Genomic DNA, 18,571 nt, shown 5'->3' with positions numbered 1-18,571 from the left:
TATCAGAAGCAGTGGGTTACGCTAGCGTGTATGGTGGCCAAACGCAATATTGCGCAGTTGTGGGGGGCGCGTCAGCCGCCCCGGATTGGGAAGTGGGCGGATGATCTTGACTCGTGCATGTTTAGAGAGCGTGCGGTGTACCTGTCTAGGGGCTGCCCGCGTAAAATGTGGGAAGATATGGGGTGCGTGGAATGCTCATCGCAGGGATATCTGTGAGGCACCTATGCCAAGTCTGGTTTTGGACGCGCCGGGATCCCCTTGATCCCTAACATTTATTGTAATGTTAATACTCCTGTACCAAATGGACCTAACATATGTAACTATTGCTGGCTTCCACCTTAGTGTTTTTTCTGTTTGTTGTTTGGTTAACCAATAAAAAGAGTTTAATAAAAAAAAAGATGTTTTCCAACATCACTTTGTAATGTGAATTCAAAATGTTTCTTTGCAGGGCAGGCACTGCCACAAGGAGAGGCAAGGCAGCAGCACAGGTGGCACCCAGTAACTGCAGAAGGACCACAAACATTTAGAAAAGATTTGAGGCAACTATAACTTAATTCAACAAAAGGTGAGGCACATACTAAAACGAGCAGGGAGGTATGTGAATACAAAAAAAAAAAATATCTCTGCGTTAGTGCTCTGTATCCACATAAATCAATTGAGGCCGCGAACCACTGAATAACGGGGTTCACCGGATCTGATTCTACATCTCCGTCGAGTGCTTTTCTGCAAATTACTTTTTGAGACCATCACAGTCCCATTTGGACATCTTTTCATCATACTATATTTAGTCTCCTGGTTCAATGAATGGGGATGATGGAAATGGCCCTTTTTGCAGGTTTATCCCTAAACTTTTTGCTTCTTCCTCCTTTATTTTTCCTGACCTGTGGTTGTTGGCTGAGGGACTCGGGGCACTTTACCACTGCTGATCAGTGTTAAAGTGCATATGCTCTTTGTGTATGTTACTGTGATGGGTTATCCATGATTGGGATATTTGTTTTACCAGTAGGTCCCTAGTAAAGTGCACTAAGTGTGCCAGGTCTGGTAACTCAAATGCTACTAGTGGGCTTGCGTCACAGATTTTGCCACCCAAATGAGTAGTGCTGAAAAGAGGTCTCAGGCCTGCCACTGTAGTGCCTGTAAGCAGTTTGTTAACTGCAGTCTGCCTGGCTGGTGTCCCCACTTGCCAGGCCTTACCCTTCCATTTTCTTACACCAAGGATACCCTTTTGGTAGGCCCAAGTTACCCCCCTGGGCAGGGTACAGTGTTTGTAAAAGTTAGGACATGTAATAGTGTGTGTAACATGTCCTGATAGTGAAATACTGTCAATTTCGTTTTTCACTATTAAAACACTGTCTTGCCCATTGGACAGAATGGGGAATGCCGTGTTACATGTTTACCTGCATATCGTCCCATAGGAGTGAGATAGAAACTTGGAGTCTGGTATCCCTGAAAATCAGACTTTAATAACACATCTTTTAGGAAGGATGGTTTTTAAATTCTGTGTTTGCGAATAGCACTTTTAGAAAGTGGCTATTTTCTTGTTCAACCTTTCTGTGTGGCTCTGCCTGTTTGTGGATTGACTGTCTGTTTTAAAAAGTGACAGGGGCAGGGGTGGCTCCAGGAGTCTGGGTGAGTCAGCACTAGGCTGAATAGGCTGATCTGCATTTGGAGTCGTGGGGGCAGTAGCATCTGGGCCTGAATAGGGCTGTGCCTGCCTTCCACAATGCTGGCTCCACCTCCTGTGGTGTTTCTGAGGATCCTGGCCCACACTGACAAAGAAAGAAGTTGTGCACTGGCAGTGTGCACCCAGAACTGGTTTGGACTGGGTCCAAGACCCCTCACACATAGAAAACAAATACATTTGTGGTATGAAAATGAGAACTGAAACCCCTGAACTTTAGACTACTTTGTGATCAAGAGGAACCTGTTCCCAAATAGGACAGCTGAAGAGACTGAGGAGAAGGACTGCCCTTGCTGTGTGTCTGGGGTTGGCCTGCAGTATGCTGTTTCTACTAATGAGAGGATAAAGGGACTTTGCTGTGTGCTGTGTCCCCTGCTTGAAGAAGGACTTTGCTGTTTGTTGTGTCCATCTGAAGAAAAGTCTCCAAGGGCCTAAGAAGAGCTGGCCTCCTGTTTTCGAAGTCCCAGGCACACAAGGACTTCACTCCCAGCTTCCCTGAACTTTATTGCTGGGAGTTCTGACCTGCCCAGAGGTGCCTGTAACTGTGTGTGAGGCCCTTGCTGGTGGGAGCTGGAAGTGCGCCGCAACGAGAGAGAAGTGTGTTGCCGCTGGAGCAGCCGTCGTCTCATTGCTAAGGTAACATTTCACCGCTGCCGCTGTTCGCCTCTGCATCACAGCCACATCACCGAAGATGCATATCGCAGGGCCGTCGCATTGCTAAGGAAGCGTGCCGCTGCTGATCGCCATAGCATCACCAGAAAAGCGTGTCACACATTTTGTTGCTTAGCCATCGGGCGCGTACGCATTGCCTCCACGTTGACGCATCACATCAAAGACGCCACTTTGTCACATCGCACTGGATCGTCTTAACGCATTAAGGCACCATCTTGTCGCATCGTAACCAGAGCGCAGGAAGAATCGACGCATCACCTTCTCTGAGACCCTTTTGTTTGTTCTGTGTTATGCATCCAAGGTACTTTGAGAGAAAAGTGTTGCATTTACCATCAACAAGTTTATTTTTGCAACAACCCTTTTTAAAAACATTCTACTGAGTATCTGTATGTTGGATTTTTGTCGTTTTGGTCTTGTTTAGTTTACATAAAGATATTTTATTTTTCTAAACTGGTGTGCTGTCCATTTGTGGTGCTTTCATTGTGTTACTGTGAGTGTTGGTACAAATACTTTACACATTGCCTTTGGGATAAGCCTGTCTGATTGTGCCAAGCTACCAAGGGGGTGAGCAGGGGTTATCTAAAGTGTGTAAACCCCTTACCCTGACTAGAAGCAAGGGAGTCAATTTGGACAAAGATACCTACCTCTGCCAACTAGAGACCCCAGTTCTAACAGGGGACATCACCATACAAGCCCTCCTGAATACACATGAACTAGTAGAGTCTTTGCAAGATATCTACCATTTTAGTGGACTCAGGGAACTTGCAAAACTGAACAAAGGTAATCTCCATTTTCAGGATCACAAGCCCAATATTTTATCAGATATTACACTGGATAGTTCATTCTGTGGCGTCCTGAAGAAGGCGACCAGCCGAAACGCATGTGTAGAACAATATTCATATCGGTTAGGCCACAATTGTGTAACAATTATTATAATATCAGAACAAATATATTTTTCTTTAGGGTAGATGATCACAATTGATGTTATCCATATCAATCTGTATGAGAGATGAACAAATGCATGTATGTATGATGATGTGAGAGAAAGATATGAAACTGAATTACATTCATCCCATTGGTAATTATACACAATGATTATGAATTTTTGGTAAAAAGAATATAATATAGATATAGTGCTATCTTCATTTTTATCATAAAAATAAATAAGAATATTTTTATATTTGTTGTGTTCACATGCCTCTCCCTTCATCTTAGTATGTGCCTCCTATTTTGTTGTATTAAGTTATAGTTGCCCTAGTCTATTCTAACATTTATGTATATTATCCCTGTCTTGGGTAAGTTATCTTAAAGCAGGTGACCCCTTTTCTTTTCACTTGAAGGACCAAAAACCCTTTTTGTGGTTATGGGGGTTCTTCAGAAAGTGAAAATGTATTTTGCCTGGGGTGTTGAAAATTCTTGAACTGTTTTAGACGTCTGCTGCACCACATGGGCTGATGCCCTATATATTTTAGAAAGTGCAAATATTGGTGAGGAAATCAAATAAAAGCCACTTCATTACCCACCATTGCATAAAGTAGCCAATCCAACGGATACCAAACATTACTTCAAACACCACAGGTACATATATACTAGAGGTTTGTTGGGGTATTCATTCATCTGAAAGCATTTAAAAGTAATGGAATAATGGAAGCAAACATCAGGGATCAAATTTCATGCACAAAAGCTAAGCGTTAACTCTGATTAATGTATGCAAAGGTATATGTCTTGGCCGGGCTAGAGAAAAACCATGGGCCACATGTATCAATTTTAGGAACAGCGATGACCTAATTGCAATTTTCTGTGAATCGCAATTAGGTAATTACTATTTCTAAAATATGAAACTCCATGAGATTAATTTAGCAATTCCTATGGGGTCGCAAATCGACCTATCTCATGAATATTAATGAGGTAGGTCGCTATTTGGGACCCATTAGGAATCGCTAAAATCACAGGGCTGGTGGCCTGCTGAGGTCATCAAACCACAATGTCCATGATTGCTTTTAAATAAAGCAATCATTAAAAAAAATGCAGTCCGTTTTCCTTAAAGGAAAACATGTTGCATTTAAAAAAGAAATGACAAGTTTTCTTTTTATATTTAGGAGTAGGCAGCGGTCTGTGGAACCACTACCTGCTCTGAAATGTTTTTTTTACTACCGTTCACAAAGGTGAAGTGGTCCCTTGGGGAACATTTCCCATTTGTTAAGGCTTATCACCAACTTGAAGTTAGTGGTAAAATGCAAATGTTTTGCCACTGCATTTCAGTTGCAAAATATTCTTACATACTGCTGTGATTCGGTATTAGGAAGGGACGCCCTAAAGATGCCCCTTCCTAACGCCAAATTGCAATGTCTTTTTGCGATTTGGTAATAGGTTACTGAATCGTAACTAGGGTTTGGTACGTAGGTAAAGCCTTTATTTGTGGTTGCAAATGGCCTGATTCTGAGAATTGGGCCATTTTCGACCTTAAAAAAGTACATACCACATGTTTTGACACAAAGTCAAATGGACTAAAGTAGTGTGATCTGGCGTAGCCCCAAATCCTCATGCCTAGTGAAATTAGGTTCAAGGTAGTGGTTTAAATGGTATATCACTAGACATTCCATTGTACAACATTTATACTATACCCTAAAGCACACCTCTTTCACATCAGAAGATTCTCTGTGCAGCGTTCTACACTTAGGACTTTGTATTGTGCCTCCAGTACAGATCTTGGACTAGACACCTCAGGCTCGCTTTGAGCCACAGGCAGCGTGCAAGGCTGAGCTTCGTGCAGAACATCCAGCTTTAGCAAAAGCAACACGGGCGCCGTTTTTGCGTGGCAATGCTTACATCTGTTTTTTGCTCTCCGTGCAATGCAGAGTTGCAATTTTTCCAGCAGTATTCCTCTGCATGAAGGATAGTAAATCTGAGCCATAGTATTTTCGCTGTGAACATCATTTTGCTCCTGGTAGAATTCATGCAATCTTCTCTTTGTAACCAACCCAAGCATTTGAAGCAGTGCCTAATTAGCAAATAAATAAGTACCAAGGACTTCTCGTCAGGAGGCCACTGCACCTTGTGCCACATATTGCCCCTGCTAGTCCAGCCAATGATGGTAACAACACAAGTACTAACATTCACACTCCTACAAGTGTGACAATTCAGACTACTTCAGGCCCACAAAGTTATAGGAATAGCTTGGGCGGCAGGTAGTATTCATTTTTAACATATATTGAGTTAATAATTAACTGTTGTTGTGGTCATCTCTAAATTAGCCAGTCAACGCCACCTTGTGGCAGACTGTCAAGGGCCCTGGTGCTGACAATTAAGAGCTGGTGCCGAGCACCGAAAGCCACCAGCTCAAATTTACTACGGCTCTGAAGATACTTACACTCAGGCTGCGTTGGTACCTTTGCCGGCAGAGAGCTCTCTCCTGGTCCCCGTTCATTGTAGGCCACCACTCTGAACAAGTACGTCTGCTCCGGGCTCAGGTTCCCCACAGTCAGCTGAAGTGACCCTGGCTGGGATGTGTTCAGAGCGCGCTCCCTGGACAGAGGAAAAGAAATGTAGATTAAAAAGAGTAGTGACCTTGTCTTACTTGAGTCATATTCATTGTAAAAAGCAGGGCACAAGCCCTAAAAAAAGAACTGGGGGAACGCTGATGTCACGACAGGAAATGACGTCACGGAAGGTGGCTTGCACCATCAGACTCATTGCCTCCCCTCGCTCACCCCTTAGATGCGATTGCATCAGAGAAGCCAGCACGTGAGCAGCGTTCTGAATGAGCTCCGATGTCGCCCTAGAGAGGCCAAAAGGTGAATGTGTGGCTCCATTTGCTCCAGTTATCGAGCTCCCGGTAAAATAAGTAGGGGACGCCGTCCACCCGCATGGTAGCCCGACTTGAGCCCTGTAAAAAAGGATGTTATCGCCAGAAGTCCTGATACCTTTCTAGGTATATGCAGGGCTCGAGTCGGGGTACCACGCAGGTGGACGGCGTCCCCCCACTTATTTTACCGGGGGGATGCCGTGCCCCCTGCCAAACAGCCGTACTTCACTCTTTGGCCTCTCTGGGACGAGGAGCTCAGCACCTTTCATGACGTTACTTCCTGTTGTGACGTCACTTCCAGTGACAACGTCCCCCCACTTCTTTTTTTACGACTTGTGCCCTGGGTATATGGGCTACAATGCTCAAAAGAGGCAAATCAGTGTCATCTTTTCATGTTAGCTTAAGTCTTGAACAGTGGTGATGGGTGCTGCCTTACTTCTCAGGGCTCACTGTACAAGGATGCGATGGGTGATGTATTCATTCAACAATCATGTTTCACAGATTCAAATATCGGTATTTTAGATGTTTGAAATTCTTTTTGCCACCTTCACAAGGTTGTCTCAAAAACAGTGCATCTTTGGGAAGCTTTGCACTTCGCTGTATTTGCACAAAGAAGTTGAGTGTTTGGGCCACGCGTATTGCAAAACGTAAACTTGAAGAGGAAAAGTCTACATGCCTTTAGCGATGTGCACAAAAACATTCTGCAAACAGAAACTGGCAGAGAAACGTAAGTGTACATTTTCCATTATGGCTCGTTTCAATCATTCTGAACATTGCATTTCGAGCACTGTTTTTCTGCAATTACGGTGACTAACTCAATACTGACACTCCAGCCCTGAACTGTATATATACAAAAATCATTGATGCCACGTGTGTTAGCCTAATTACTTTAACGGAAACAAAAAACAACTACATCACCCAGAATGCATTAGGCTATTACACAAAAATCGGGGATTGGAAACTGTGTCGATAATAACCTGTGAAGCGGCTGTCACCCTTCCCATAATTGGGAGGTATTCACCATACCTGAAGTCCAAATTGGAAACACTGCAAATTGCGCACAGGGTGAAAATCGTAAACTTTGCAAGGTATTGCAGTCATTAAAAAAACTAGTGCTGAAAAGTGATCCCCTCAGTTTGTAATCTTTTCAAAGTGACTCAGACATCAGATGGATTTATTTTGAATTAACATGTGTCATCTGGTTTGCAACATCAATTGTTAGCTGGGGTAGCAATAGTTATGAACTCCCTCCACAGGCCGCGGCTGCAGTCCAGATTTTTAAGATAACTCCATTTATGTAAATGGGAATATGCTAGAAATCTGGTATGGATCCAGCCCTCCAGGACTGACTTTATAGACCGCTTATCTAGAAGCCCAACATACATATATATTTAGTGACTCATCAGTGAGGTCAAAGGTTATATCATTCTATTTCTTCCATGCTGCAGTGGACGAGACCACGTGTTGTCACTTCCTTTACCTCTGTGATGCCGTTGAAGTGATGTCACCCCCAGCAGAAGTGGTGTACAAAATATAAAAAGATTGTTTATGGTACCTGAGGCTTTGTGGATTATTTACTCTTATCTCATATGCAGAGGGTTGGAAAACAAATGAGGAAGAAATTGCTGCTACAGAAAGGAATGGCTGCCGTGAAGGAGATGGAAGAAGCGTGACATATCATAAACACTCAGTTAATGACAGAAAAAACATTTTGATTATTCCACAAATCAAGCCTTGTAAATGTTGCAAACAGATGTGGCTTCCACAAGCCGATACGCAAAACGATCCAAGCAGTACTGTCTCTTCACATTAAGAAAGTGCTCAGCTAAGATGGATGGCCCTGTGTCTCGGGATATTAATTTGGTCGCTTCTCTCCGCATTGGGCGGCCTCGCACGAGGCGGGCTAACTTTCTTCAATCACAAATCTGATCTGCAAAAGGCAGACATTGCCTCTTGAACCTCATTTACTTTTATAGAGTCTTACTTGGCAGTAATGGCGAACACATGCTGCAGCAATGCTTCAGATATTCTTCAAGTGCCAGCCTTTATCGGCGGTGGGAGCAGATATCCACTGTAGCTGATTTGTCTTCGTTTATCAGGGAAATGAAAAGGGGTGGTTTCTTTCCTGCCATGCATTCATTAATTTGAGAAATCAGCATAGTGTAAACTGGACCCTTAGCAGGAAACAGAGCTTCCAGATGTTCTTTAAAAAATAGTTGATGTTTCACATGTGAGAAACAACCTGTTCTTCCTTTGTAAGGCATGGCTACTGGGACCAAGGGGCCTATTACCAAGGGGGGGGCGATAGGCAATTATCGCCGATTTAGCGGCCGTCTTCTGCTGCTAAGCGGCGATAATTCTATCGCCCTATTAGCAAGCTGTCGATAACTGATGTTAGCGACAGCTTTTAGGCGATAGCGAGCGGTTTGAGGCCAGCTTTGCATGTCAGCGATGTTTATCGCTAATGACATGCAAAGTGGGCGTACCCAACCAGTTAGCGACTGAAAGCTAAGCTTGAATATCTCCAAATACTAACACCTGCCCAGACCAGTTCTTAGCCATGTTATCCAATGGGAGGTGGATACCATGGCTAAGAGCATTTCGTCGCTAATGCGTGAATATCGCTGTATTCTCAGCGATATTCACGCATTTTGCCGCTATCGCTGGATATTTTAGCACAATGGAGAAAAACGTTGCTAATAGCATGTTTTCTCCGCTAACATATCCGGCGTTAGGCAGCGATAAAAAAATTGTCGCTAAGCCTATTTAGCGATAAATATCGCTACTTGTTGGTAATATGCCCCCGAGTATCTCTGCATTGTGAGTTTTATCCAGTTTAAGGAATGTAAGGACTTTTTTGCATGTCACCCCACAATTTTTGGTGAATGGATTTTTGGAACATTGGGCAGAGCCATCCGTAGTCCAGTGCATATACTTTAACCCCTAAATACAGATAGAATCAGCTAATCCCTGATTGGCATCTTAGCTTACATACAAGTCCCCATTATATACATAAACACCTGGCCACACAGCAGCATGAGGACAGCAGTAGTTATTAGTTCAGTGTGCTGTTATTTGTAAGACCCATTTCAATACATATTGATGAATTCTCATTTGCTGGTTTTTGGGCGTGATTAAAAAATGTGTTGCAATTTATTGAATCACATCTTGAACTTCCACCTCAATGACCAGACTACTAAATGTGAAATTGTGGAAGTAGAATGAATATGATTGAAGTACAAAGACGACATTTTGCATACAGTGTACCCAGGTCCTGTAAGCTAATTGTCACAAGTGAACTGCAGCACCTATTGTGCCATCTCTAAAGTATAAAACATGTCTTCTGGCCTGTCCCTGCAGCCTGAGTCTAAAATTGCAAATTTAACCTGACAAATCCTTTGCCGGGCCCAAACCTTCCTTTTTATACCTATAACTCACCCTATGGTAGGCCCTAAACGCCTATAGAGCAGGATGAATGGTATTTAAAAAGTAGGATATTTTTACTCTGCTTTTACAAGTAATCGAATTTCCCCACCCCTGGAGAAAAGTTTGGAAGGTACCCATCAAGAGAATAAAAGCCTGAGAAGGCAGCTGCCAATTGAAGGATTCCTGACAGGTAGATAGGAAAAAAAGAAATACAAGAACATCCACCCACAGTTGCAGAGGAACGCAGAGGGGGGAGAGGTAAAATGTGACTGACTGACATCATAAAAGACTTGCAGGAACTCTAAGAGGAGCATGCCTATAATAAAACATATCTCTGGTATGAGAGTGCTTTTGATATTAGCATTCTAATTGCTAGGCTGCCTTCTATCACTACAGGAAATGACGTGGAGCCAGAATAAGCCTTAGTAGGTGGTGCTGGTGAGAGTCAGTATCCTCATTTTAATAACCCGGTCTCTGAAAGGGTTAACCCACCTCAAAGGAATGAGAACACAACTTGACATAGAAGAAGACAAGAAGAAAGAGACGCCTGCTACTGTCTTCCTTGGAGAATATGGAGTTCAGGCAACCGCTGGCCAGTGCTAAAGTGAGTGTGCTCACTCCCTAAACAATGATAACATTGGTTTGCACCCATTTGGCACATTTAATTTACTTTTAAGTCCCTAGTAAATTAGTACTACTTGTATCAAGGATCTGTAAATTAAAATGCACCCAGTGGGTTTGCTGCACTTACTGTACCACCCAATTAGGTAGCCTCTTTAAACCTGTCTCAGGCCTTCCATTGGAGCCTGTGTGTGCAGTTTTAAATTGCCATTTGAACCTGGCAAAATAAACCTTTTTCCAAGCCTAATCCTTCTGTTTTAATACATGTAGGACTCCTATGGTACCCCCAATACAACCCATTGGCCAGGGTGCGCTTTATTTAAAAAGTAGGACATGTACTTTTAACTTTTGCATGTCCTGGTAGTGAAAAACTCTTAAGTTCTTTTTTCACTACTGCAAGGCCTATCTCCCCCATAGGATAACATTGGGTTACCTTATTACATTTCTTAAGTGGTAACTTTTAATTGGTAGGAGGTAGGAATATTGAGTTTGGTATGTAAAGAATTGTAATTTACAATCCTTTTTAATCGTAAATGAGGACTTTAAGTCACAATTCTGAAAATGCCACTTTAAGAAAGTTAGCATTTTTCTTTTGCAACTATTTAGTGCCTGCTGCCTGTATTCTGGGTCACATGACTAGACAAGGTGTTAGATGGAGTTGGTCTATGTGTATTACTCACAGACAGTGAGACAAAGGGGGAATAGGTGTTGGCAGGATGGGCCATCTCTGACTTGATCTACGGGCGGCGCTGTCACCTACCACACTTGCACATCACAGAAACTCTGCCTCAGCACACTCCTAAAGAGTTTTGCACTAGCCTTTAGTTCCCCCAGACAAGATTGGGCTAGTACAGGGAAGGAGATCCCAAAAACTTCTGTATGGAAAAACTCCAGAAGCTCCTACCACTTCAAAGATGGTATTGGTGATAACTATTGCACTCTCAGACCTAACTCTTCAGTACCCATCTGGACCTGTGGGAGACTCAGAAGAAGAACAGTTGTGCTGCTGAAGGACTGCTACTCTGCCGTCCTGCTGCCCCATAGCCCTGCTTTCTGAGTGAGAAGAAATGCTAGTTGGCTGGCCTCCTGATCATACCTCAGGGACAGAAAAGGCTCCAACCACCTTGAACTCTTGACCTGAACTCTGCCTGCTATGATTCTTGTCTGCCAAGTGATGCCACCCCATCCCTGGACCCATGGAAGTAGGACTGAAGGTGCTCTGCCAGCTCAGCTGTGGTTATTTGGCAGAACTGGCACAGCAAGGTGAATTTTCTCACAGCTCTGTATCAGAACCACTACTGAGCGACAAAGGACCACACATCTCTTCAGAACTCCTGCTGCGCTACGCCATCCTCGATGCAGGACCTCGTATCGCTGCCCCTAAACTTCTGAGAATCACTAATACACATGCTTTCGTAATAGAGGACCCCACATCACAGCCCCACAGCTCCCCTGAATCCCTGATGCAGGGGACCTTGACTTGTCATCCGCAGCTCATTGGAACCACCGTTGCACAATGCATTTTCTGGTATGGTGTTTTACTTTATTGCTGTTTGAAGTGCTGCATAAATACTTTATACATTGGTAATAAGTTAAGCCTAACTGCTTTTCTTCCAATCTACCAGAGTGTTGAGCACAGGTTAATTTAGTGACTTTCGTGGTTCACCAAGACACAGATTGTGGTTGTTGCTTGAGTAGGGTTTCACCCCGTCAACCAGTAATCCAATTTCTTACATAGTACAATTGCAATTTGCTCGTACCTGGAAAAGCAAGAAGTTTTATACATATACCATTTTGAAAAACAGAGAAATGGAAGCATCCCCTCCAAAGGGTTCAGCTCTGTATGGGGTCATATGCATACAGATTTCCTGATCAAATGGTTTTAGTTGACTGTTCATACTGTACTCATGTATTTAATTAGCTATTTATTCATGAATGCATTTCAGTATTGTTAGAAATGGGGGTCCCTAGTTGACAATGGCTTGCACCTTTGTGCAAATAGGGACCCTTCTTCCTAGTCAGGGTAAGGGGTATACACTTCTAAAATAACCCTGCTCTGCCCCTTCGTAGCTTGGCACGAGCAGACAGGCTTATCACAGAGGCAGCGTGTAAAGCATTTCTGAACACATACAGTAATACAGTGAAAACACTACAAATGGACACCACACCCATTTAGCAAAATAAGTAATCTTTATATAAACCAAACAAGACCAAAATGACAAAAATCCACAATACGTTACTAAAAATATGATTCACAAATTCTAGAAATAGTTCTGTTCAAAGCAAATTGCAGATGCAGCACTATTTACACAAAGTACCTTTGATGCGTCACACACATAAACAAAAAGGGTCGCTGGGAAGGAGATGCATTGGTTCCTTACACTCAGGGAAGGTGATGCATCAGTTCCTTGCTCCGGGGGGAGATGATGTGTTAGTTCCTTACTGCTGCGCACAGGAGGTGATATGTCGGTTCCTTACCCGAAAGGATGTGATGCATCAGTTTTTTACTGCCTGGGGTGGTGATGTTTCGGTTTCTTACTGCACCCCCCCAATGATGCAACAGGCTTGGTGCCTCGATGCAATGGGGCGATCCGTGACAATGCATGGGTTCTTGCAGCCGAACAGCAGGGCTTGCATTCGGATTGGTGTGGTGATCTCAGACTTTAGAGATCGGTGCACTCGAAGCGGCATGCAGTGACTTCTCTAGCTGCCGCCAGCATTTCTTCCGCGATGCATCAGAAACAAGAGCGGATGCGTCACGCTTCTTGTTGTTAAGTTACTTTTTTCAGCTGCCAGCAGCAAACAGCCTCCAGAGGTCCAAAACAGCAGCAGGCACTTCTGAGTAGATCAAAACTCCCAGCAATGAAGTTCAGATGAGCTGGTGGTGAAGCCTTTGTGTCCCTGAGACTTCAGAACAGGAGGCAAGCTCTTCTGTCAAGCCCTTAAGATCTTCTTCAAGCAGAGGACACAGCACACATCAATGTTATTTCTAGTTTCCTTGGCAAAAACAGCCAGTGCAGGCCAACCCCAGACATTAAACAGCAAAGGGGCAGTACTCCTCCTCAGTTTCTCCAGCTCGTCTCCTTGGCAAGGGTTTTTCTTGATTCCCACAATGATCCTTGACGTCTTTTCTATCTCTGAGACTTCCAACAGGAGGCAATCTCTACTTCTAGCCTGTGGAGACAAATTTAACAGCAGGATGATGAAAGCACAGTCCAGTCCTTTCCCTAACAGAAGCAACCACTGCATACCAACCCCAATAGCACAGGGACAGTACTCCTCCTACAGATTTCCTGGTTCTTCTTCCAGGCAGTTTTCTTAGTTCAGCAGTAATTTAAAGTTCAGGGGTCTGGAGGCCACTTTTTTTTATAACACAAGTCCATTTGTTCTCTGGTATCAGAGAGGCTCTGTGCATAGTCAAAACCGGTTCTGTCCACTCTGGTGCAGTCTCCCGGCAGGAGGTGGATACAGCATTGTCAAAGGCAGACCAGGCCCATTCAGGTGTGGAAGGTTGTGCTCCTCCCCTACTTTAAATGCAGCCCAGGTCTATTCAGCCAAGCCCTGATTCAGCCGGGAAAGGAAGGATACACATCAACCGCCCGCCCCCAGTGGCCATCTGATAGAAGGCACATCCCCAGCGCCTGTCATTCAAAATCCAGACAGTCAATCCACAAACCAGCAGAGGCACACAGGAAGCAAAAAAATGCCCCCTTCCAAAAAACACACAATATAAAAATCAACTTTACTAAAAGATGCCTTTTTATATTCTGAGTTCAGGCATACTAAACTCCATCTTTCCATCTTTTCCCAATGATAACTTTTTTAAATAAGATGCTATAAAGAAACTCACATTCTATCCTATCGGGCCGATAGCCTTTCAATAGTGAAAAACAAAATTGGCAGTATTTAATTATCAGGACATGCTACACACATCAGGGCATATCCTATGTTTCACATACACTGCAGGGTACCTTGGGCCTATATTAGGGATGACTCACATGTAAGAAAAGGGAAGGTTTGGGACTGGCAAGAAGTTGCACTTGCCAGGTCGACATGGCAGTAACAAGCTGGGCACAGACACTGCAGAGGCAGGTCTGAGTTACATTTACCGGCTGATCATGGAGAGCTAGAGGGCGCTAAGCAAGACGGCCGTACTTGTGTGAGGCTCCTGCTGTTCAGGCCATCATCCGTATTAAATCAGCGCCATCTCATGTGCAACGAAGCTAAAAACTACTGACATGGCATACTAGGCGGTGCGGCGAGGTGACTAACACAAGAAGGAAATTACGCCAGATACCTGCATTTCCGCCGACAGACTCCGGAGCTTCGGGCCGTAAGATGGTGGCAGTCCCAGCCGATCGCTGCATTAGGAGGCTCCTTTTCGGGAGCTGAGGCGGCGGAGGCACCGAGGAGAATACTGCTGCTTACGGACTCAACATAATTGCCAAGGTTTGCCCAGGGCACACGCTGAAGCTGTGCTGAATGCGGAACATCGTGCAAGAACCCCCTGTGAACGAGCCCTGTGGCAGGACGCAGGCACCGGGAGGGGAAGAGCCCTGTGAGCTGCCCAAAGGAGTCGGGCCCATCAGAATACATAGTGGTGGCTGATGAGGGGCGGACATAGTGCGTAGATGGCGAGTTGGTGAGGCGGACGCGAGACGAGCTGCGGCACCCCATCCCCCCTGCCGACTTGGACGACATTTCACCTACCAGCAGGCCGCTGCGCTACCCCAGGGTAACGAGGGCTATGCAGCGCTTGGTTCCAAAGTGCAGAGCGCCTGATCCTGCTGACGGGCGGTCTGCTCGATCATCGCTGCCTACGCAAAGACAATCGTGCTGGTGAGAGGTCACGTTGTAGCGCCAGAATCCGGGAGGCCGATGCGGGTGAGGAGCCTGTCTCCCGCTGTTGCGCCCTGAGGGGGATCCGAGTAGGACATCGGAGGCTGCTGATGAGGCTAGCCTGAGGGCTTTTCCCCCCGCACAGGACTAGCAGCTGTCTGTACACGGCCGCGGGAATGCACTGCGGGCGCGGACCGGGACCGGGCAGACCGGGGGCCCGTGGGGACTGATATCGGCGTCGACTGACCGTGCCTCTGTAAAAGCAAATTGCAGGTCTGACTTTGGGTAGCACCGGTGACATTTTTGAGGCCACAGACAAACACTTCTCTGCTAGTGTATGTATTGGCCTGTTCTCCTCGCACACCTGCTAGAGGCACTGAATACTGCAACTAAGCAACAGCCTAATCTGTGACCCTTCTTCACTTCCTGCAGCCATAAAACACAGCTTGAGACTCCACAATTACTGCCGTACCGCTGAGGGTGCTCAGAGGGTGGCCCCCCCTTTCTCCCCCATTTATCAGAAGACTGTGTGGGGAAATATAGGTATTATGAACTGTTTTGCAGTTTCCTTCTGATGTAGCCACGTGACTGCTACTGCGCCCCTGCCCTGCGCACATGGGGGCTCTCCCTGGCTTGGTGCTACTGCGCCCCTGCCCTGCGCACATGGGGGCTCTCCCTGGCTTGGGCTGTGCTGGAACACTGAACAGCCTGACTGCCCTGTACCCACCCCTTTCCTGTAGTTCTTCGCCCTGCACCGGGGGACTTCACAGGCCCTTCTTTTACTGAGAAATGGGGTGCTTTGAGCCAACACTCATTGGTGGACCCCCCCTCCCTTGCACTATAGAGCCAGACTACGTGACCAGCTCGTACATGATGGGGAAACCAGACGGTCGCCAACCGAAACTGACCTTCGAAGGGCGAAAGAGCACCCGCTCGCAGATGGACCAGGAGGAGGAGCATGTAGACCCCCAGCCCCCCTCTACTGCGGACCTGAAGGAACTTGTTATTGCTATGCAGACTAGCTTGACTTCCATTGAGTCAAAGATGAACTCTATGAACGCCCGGTTTGACAGAGTGACGCATAGGGTTGACAAGCATGAAGACCGGCTGAAGGAGGCGGAACACAGTATTTCAGACCTTGAGGATACCGCCACTGCCCCTGCATCCAAAACGTCCAACATGGAGAGATTCCTTATGGTAATAGCAGCAAAAAATGAGGACTTGGAATCCCGTTCACGCTGAAATAACCTCCTCATCCAGGGCGTGGCGGAGTCAACAGCTACAGGGCGCATGGAGGATTATGTAGAACACCTCCTCATAACACTGTTTGGGAGGGATGCCTTCTCGCCTGTACTGGTGGTGGAACGGGCACACGATTAACTCTCTGCTCGTCCGGTCCCGGGAGCCACTCCTTGCCCCATCATAGCTTGGATACTTAACTATCGGGACCGTGACACCGCCCTCTGCCTGTCAAGAAAAGTCGGGCAGCTTCGGTTTGAGGGAATGGAGGTGTCCCTTTACCCGACTTTACCATGGCGGTGCAGGAACAGAGGAGGAAGTTTCTCCCGGTAAAAAAGAAACTGCAGCAGCTCAACCTGCCGAACGCCATGCTCTTCCCGGCACGGCTTAAAGTCACGCACTCTGGAATTTTAAATATTTTAAATAAATCACAACAGGTGCAAGACTTTCTCAAAAATCTGTCAAAACAGCCAATGGCCTGCGCCTTCCCTCCTTGTCCCCCGGTGGAACAAGCCGGAGCTTCCAACATAGAATTAGGCGGCGCTGCACCGGACCTGCACCGATAGACGTGTCATAAAAGTGAACTTGCTGTTATGTGATCCCCTTCCCTTGGACGCACCCTCCCTAACATCGATTCTGGGCAAGGAGGGGAAGAGCTAAAGCACAAACAATGGACAGCGCGGTCTGCGCTGCCTCTGGCTGCGGGTCCTCCCCTCTACCCAATGATGCGGAGTACACATTGCTCTGGGTGGGATTGACTTGGTAAGTCCACTATCTCATTATTGTGACCGGCAAGCTGGTAATGACAGTATCCTGAAGATCCCTACATCCTTGGAATGGCCACCTATTAAGCCACAGCCTTACTATGTGCATTAGCACGAGATGACCTTCTACTGATGCCTGAACGCTCTCGCTACTGCGAGGAGGTTCTGGCTGCCCTCTAGAGCCCACCCATCAGGCGAACCCTTATCATGGGAACACTGTTTTCTTCTTTTGGGACTGGTATTTGCGGGATTGTTGTAGGAGGGGAGGGAACACAGCACAGCAGATTGGGGTTGCTGTTGTGGGAGGGGGGAGGGATTGGGAATGGCTTCCAGGTTTTGCTTCCTTAGTTTTGGCATCGATACCACTCAACTGCTTGTTGAAGTGTTATATAGCCACACACATTCTGGCCTACCACGATCACGTCCACTGCGGCTATGACAGAGACCCGTCCTACAGTGTTCAGATATAACTTCCTATCATGGAACGTGCGTGGTTAGGAGATCCCCAAAAGCGCCGTCACATCCTAGCATATCTTGAACGCCATGGCATCCACTGCGCTATGCTGAAGGAAACACTCATATCTCCCAACTCATCCCTCACCTTTGCTTCTCGTTGGGCTGCTCACAGGGGGTTCTCCTGCTATTCCTCATATGCCAGACTAGGAGCACAGCCCACAACCTGAGGACGCTATTTGCTCTACTTCTTGATATTGATCCCGAAGAAAATGCGGCTGCCATATTCCTCGATGCCACCAAGGCATTCGACTCCCTAGAATGGGACAATCTTTCCTTTGTATTGACAGGCATGGGCTTTCCCCCCCCCATTTCTAGCCTGGATCAACCTACTTTACACTGACCTCCGTGCCACCATCGTGGTGAATGGCCTACGCTCTTCCTCCTTCCCGCTGGCGAGAGGCACCAGGCAGGGCTGCCCTCTCTCCCCCCTTCTCTTTGCATTGGCTGTTGAACCCCTCGCTGCTAAAATCAGACAGCACCATCAAGAACACGCCATTATCCAACCAGAGCGGCAGATTCTCATATCATTATACGCAGACAACATTACTTTATATTTGTGACACCCGGACCTTAGCCTGAACCCCATATTACGCTTATTCATTCTGTTCGGGCGACTATCCAGGGTGAATATCAATTGGTCCAAATCCCAGATATATCCTCTTACTGACTCTACCACGAGATTCACCCCTGATTTCCCCCTTGCATGATGTGATGACACTCTTACCTAACTAGGCACCACTGTGACCCGCGCACGTGACAAACTCATGATGACTAACTACAGACGTGTATTGGACTTCATAACCGACAAAGTCACAAAATGGATAGCATTACCCCTGTCTATGGCTGGAAGGGCATCACTAATCAAAATGGACTCCTGTACCTGTTTGTCAACATCCCTCATGCCCCGAGCTGTAATTTTTCCTCAGCCGTCAAGCCTCAACTTATCCGGCTGCTTTGGGGAGGGAAACAGGCCAGGCTTTGATGGGACATAATCATGCGCCCTTTTAA

General features: G+C 46.0%; 1 protein-coding gene across 1 annotated transcript in view; it reads right to left on the bottom strand.

Annotated features, from left to right (window-relative positions):
• Positions 1-18,571, bottom strand: part of DCC (DCC netrin 1 receptor) — a 1,223,862-nt gene that overhangs the window by 233,048 nt on the left and 972,243 nt on the right. The window contains exon 9 of the mRNA XM_086960395.1: positions 5,724-5,878. Coding sequence (XP_086816521.1) covers positions 5,724-5,878 — 155 coding nt within the window. The remainder of the gene's footprint in view (positions 1-5,723; positions 5,879-18,571) is intronic.

This window comes from Lissotriton vulgaris, chromosome 3_1 (assembly GCF_964263255.1).
Source record: "Lissotriton vulgaris chromosome 3_1, aLisVul1.2, whole genome shotgun sequence".
Taxonomy (NCBI): Eukaryota; Metazoa; Chordata; class Amphibia; order Caudata; family Salamandridae; genus Lissotriton; species Lissotriton vulgaris.
The sequence above is the reverse complement of the archived record's forward strand: the minus strand, read 5'-3'. Positions and strand labels throughout refer to the sequence as shown.